This window comes from Apis dorsata, unplaced genomic scaffold (genome assembly GCF_000469605.1).
Source record: "Apis dorsata unplaced genomic scaffold, Apis dorsata 1.3 scaffold_87, whole genome shotgun sequence".
In the NCBI taxonomy this organism is placed as follows: Eukaryota; Metazoa; Arthropoda; class Insecta; order Hymenoptera; family Apidae; genus Apis; species Apis dorsata.
This window is the reverse complement of record NW_006263385.1, coordinates 828,309-830,062: the sequence shown is the minus strand read 5'-3', so window position 1 is coordinate 830,062 and position 1,754 is coordinate 828,309. Positions and strand designations below refer to the sequence as shown.

General features: G+C 39.1%; 1 protein-coding gene across 3 annotated transcripts in view; it reads left to right on the top strand.

Moving 5' to 3' along the window:
- Positions 1–1,754, top strand: part of LOC102679780 (protein grainyhead) — an 82,574-nt gene that overhangs the window by 57,143 nt on the left and 23,677 nt on the right. For all 3 annotated transcript variants that reach the window (XM_031508444.1, XM_006611406.2, XM_006611407.2), the window contains exon 3: positions 1,730–1,754. In XM_031508444.1, coding sequence (XP_031364304.1) covers positions 1,730–1,754 — 25 coding nt within the window. The remainder of the gene's footprint in view (positions 1–1,729) is intronic.

The following is a 1,754-nucleotide window of genomic DNA, read 5'->3' as shown; positions in this document are numbered from 1 at the left end:
CGATTCTTCCCCCCTCCTTCCCTCCTCTACGACCGTTCGGCGAATCGCGTTTCCGCGCCCAGAAAATTTTATTGCCGTCGTGATTCGGGCAGATGGGATGATCGAGCAACGACTTATGTTCCCACACACGCTTCTGGAAAAACGAAAAACGACGCTTCTCTCTCTCTCTTTCTCTCTCTTTCGTCGCGCGAGTATGAGAATCGTGCGACGCGTTATTCGTGTTATTTGGTCCAGAAGCTTTCCCCTTTACTTAGATAAAATTCTTCTGCGTCGAATATTATAACGATAATTATAAATTAAATACGAAACAGATAATGGAATTGGCGAGACGCTACGAACGACTCGTCGTTGTTCTCTCGCAGAGGGACGAAACACGACTGTTATTGTACGCAGGAATGAAATCGCGTCGATAATATTATTATCGACGAACGGAATAGAAAGGAAAGGCGCGCGCGCGTCGATGTTTATCGATTTATATTTATAGTAATGATTGGAGACCATTGATATTTTATCCTCGGTGTATTTGCTTCGTTCTTTTTTCTTTTTCTTTTTCTTTTTCTTTTTCTTTTTTTTTTTTTTTTTTTTTTTATATATATATACCGAGAAAAGCAGAATTGTTGCGAAACGGCGACCAACCAACGGCTATAACAGTTTTATTGATGAGACATATTACGGTATTTATACGCCGTGACGGACCTTGAAAATCTATGAATTAATTATATATATATATATATATATATTACACCTTTGTGCGTAAGATGGAAGAACGTTGTTATATACGCCATTGAGTAGCGGAGAGATGACAAATGTACCGCAGACATCGATCCCTCCCTCCCTCTTCTCCCCTCACCACCCGATCCCTATCTCTTCGCCACGTTTAGTCGTAAAACAACCGTCCCGTACAATAAATCGCTCTGCTCGTTAGCTAATACGGTATTAACATTATTATAACTTCCCACGGGGAACATGGACAAGCGGTTTTCAACCGGGAGAGCTTGAGGAGAGGAAGTAGAAGGGAGTGGAAGAAACGATAGTCCCGGCCTTCTTTGGAAAACCTGTCATTATCGTATCAGCGAAAACGTTAAAATCTATCTTTTAGGAGAAGGAAATTACGAGGAAAATTCATCCATCGATCGACGATCGAGAAAGAAAAATTAATCCATGTGTAACATCGTTTTAACTCTACTCTTCTTTTTTTCTTTTTTTCGAAACATTGCACAGACATCTGCACAACGCATAATATTTTAAATCATTCGTGAAATTTAACTTGATAATTGATCAACGGATAGTGTGTACAACATTTCTCTACAAATTTCTTTTCTCTGTAAAAATACACGTTATTTTAATCCTTGGCGATTCGAAGGATATATATATTATCCTGATTCGTTAAAGAACTTGAAATTGTTTCTCATTAATCTCGTTTCGTTGATATAGACACATATATTCCTCTGAAGCACAAAAAAGAAGAAAGGAATGGAATTTTTATATCCATATATCGCGACAACCATCCAACCAACCAACTATCCCACAATACAACTCCCTTCGACGCAATTTCCCATTGCAAAGAGTGATGGAAAAGTATGGATTTCGTATACCGATTCGACACGCGCACTTACCACCATAGATATATATATATATATATATATATACACTTTCGATCGGTTTTGTGAACCGAATATGACAAAAGAGATGCCGAGTTAAAAGGTCGATTCTCCACGGACTGTTGAAGGGGTGTGATGGGCCAGAAGCTGCTG